The sequence below is a fragment of the Austrofundulus limnaeus genome, unplaced genomic scaffold, assembly GCF_001266775.1.
Source record: "Austrofundulus limnaeus strain Quisiro unplaced genomic scaffold, Austrofundulus_limnaeus-1.0 Scaffold189, whole genome shotgun sequence".
Taxonomy (NCBI): domain Eukaryota; kingdom Metazoa; phylum Chordata; class Actinopteri; order Cyprinodontiformes; family Rivulidae; genus Austrofundulus; species Austrofundulus limnaeus.
Window position 1 is genome coordinate 341,228 of NW_013952591.1, and position 1,689 is coordinate 342,916.

General features: G+C 42.3%; 1 protein-coding gene across 1 annotated transcript in view; it reads left to right on the forward strand.

Moving 5' to 3' along the window:
• LOC106524471 (VPS10 domain-containing receptor SorCS1) overlaps nucleotides 1–1,689 on the forward strand; it is a gene marked incomplete at its 5' end in the record, with an annotated part of 97,122 nt that overhangs the window by 67,604 nt on the left and 27,829 nt on the right. The window contains 1 exon segment of the mRNA XM_014018281.1: nucleotides 421–554. Within this exon segment, the coding sequence (XP_013873735.1) occupies nucleotides 421–554 (134 nt within the window).

Here is a 1,689-nt window from a genome sequence, read left to right on the forward strand (position 1 = left end):
GAGAGAGAGAGAGAGAGAGAGAGAGAGAGAGAGAGAGAGAGAGAGGAAATCTTCTTACACTTCCTCTCCAGCCGGCCCTGCCTTGTGCTGCTCGACCTCATTGGTGCGGCTCTATTCAGGGTCTGACATGTAATAGAAGTTGACTTATTGATCAGGGACAACCGTTGCCCCCTCCCCCATCTGTCAATCCCGAGTGCCAGCCATACAAACAGAGTCACTGCGGGCTCAGGAGGGCAGCGGATGAAAAATACCGCACAGATGGCAACTATCTGTTCCAGTGCATATTCACCACCCACCTAAAAATCCACTCTTCTCCCTGGTTTCGACCAATAAACTTGTTTCTGTTTGGTTTTCTCTCTACTTTCTGCACGCCGTAGCAGAGTGTGGCATTCACGCTGTGATGTATGTGTGTGTGAGCAGGTCAGCTGGAGCATATCCATCTCTCGGCTCCCTTTGTGGCGGTGAAGAACAAGGAAGTGAACCTGACTGCTGTTCTGTGGCCCAGCCAAGTGGGAACGGTCACCTACATMTGGTGGATCGGAAATAACACTGAGGTACTTCTCGTGTCCGCGTGCAATTAGGAAGTAGGTTGCTGACGGTTGTTTTTGTGGAGGCTAGCCTATATTTAAACGTCCAGGATGCAGAAAACTGTGGCCTTTTTAATCAGCTCTGATAAAAGTTGCAGGGAGTGCTGATGAATCATAAACACAAAGTGTCTGGATTAAYTGTAGAATCTTAAAACTGCTGCAGATGAATTCTCCCGATCATTACAAAGTATTTTCTCCACTTATCTGAGGACTCAAACTGTGCTGATAAATTCGGAGATAAAAGCCGTCAACACTGAGCTGTCAGGAGCAGATGTGTCCTCCTCTCTGACCCTGTCAACTGGGTTTTAAACCAGTTCAACTCATCCAGTGTGAGCTGTCAGTCAGCTCACTCTGACTGCTTCTTTATTTATCTTCACAAACAAGAACGAGCAGGAAGTGTAAAATGAAATGTTAAAAATTTACCAACATATTTATCATTATTTAGCTCACTGTTCTTACATTCAGCTAGTTTTTATTAAATGTTAAATTTAAATGTTAAAAATATATTTAAATACAGTATTAAATCCTAAATCTAAATGTTTAAATCTAAATGTTTAAATCTTAATTTAAAAGTTAAACCTTAAGTGTTGAAGTTCATTCAGGTATTTTGGAATGGAACGCAGCCTTTGCTGTTGGTGCTCGGTTCATGGTATGATGTCATCATCCTGAGATATTAGCAACCGTTAGCTCTAATCAGCTAAAGCTTTCCTACAAGACATCAAACCTGCAGTTCTGCCTGGTGTCTGAGCTGCACTTCAACCTGCTGGACCACAGGGACCACCCATGTTGTTTTTATCAACACATTTAGAATTTAGATTTTAAATAGTATCTTTAATTGTTGATGTTGTCACAGGATGGTGACATCATCATGCTTATCTGACGCTTTCTGCTAACACTTCTAAAAGTTCAAAAGTTTAATGTCTTTTAGGGAAGCTTTAGCTGCATTTCTTACTGAAACGTGGCGTACGGTCAAATCCAGAAAACGGCGTACACACAAAAAAATCCAGATGTATGAAACTGTGCGTACGTCTGAATCCACGCACATTTCTTTTGTACATCACAATTAATGTGGAACTGAGTGCACGTGAGACACCTCCCCTGA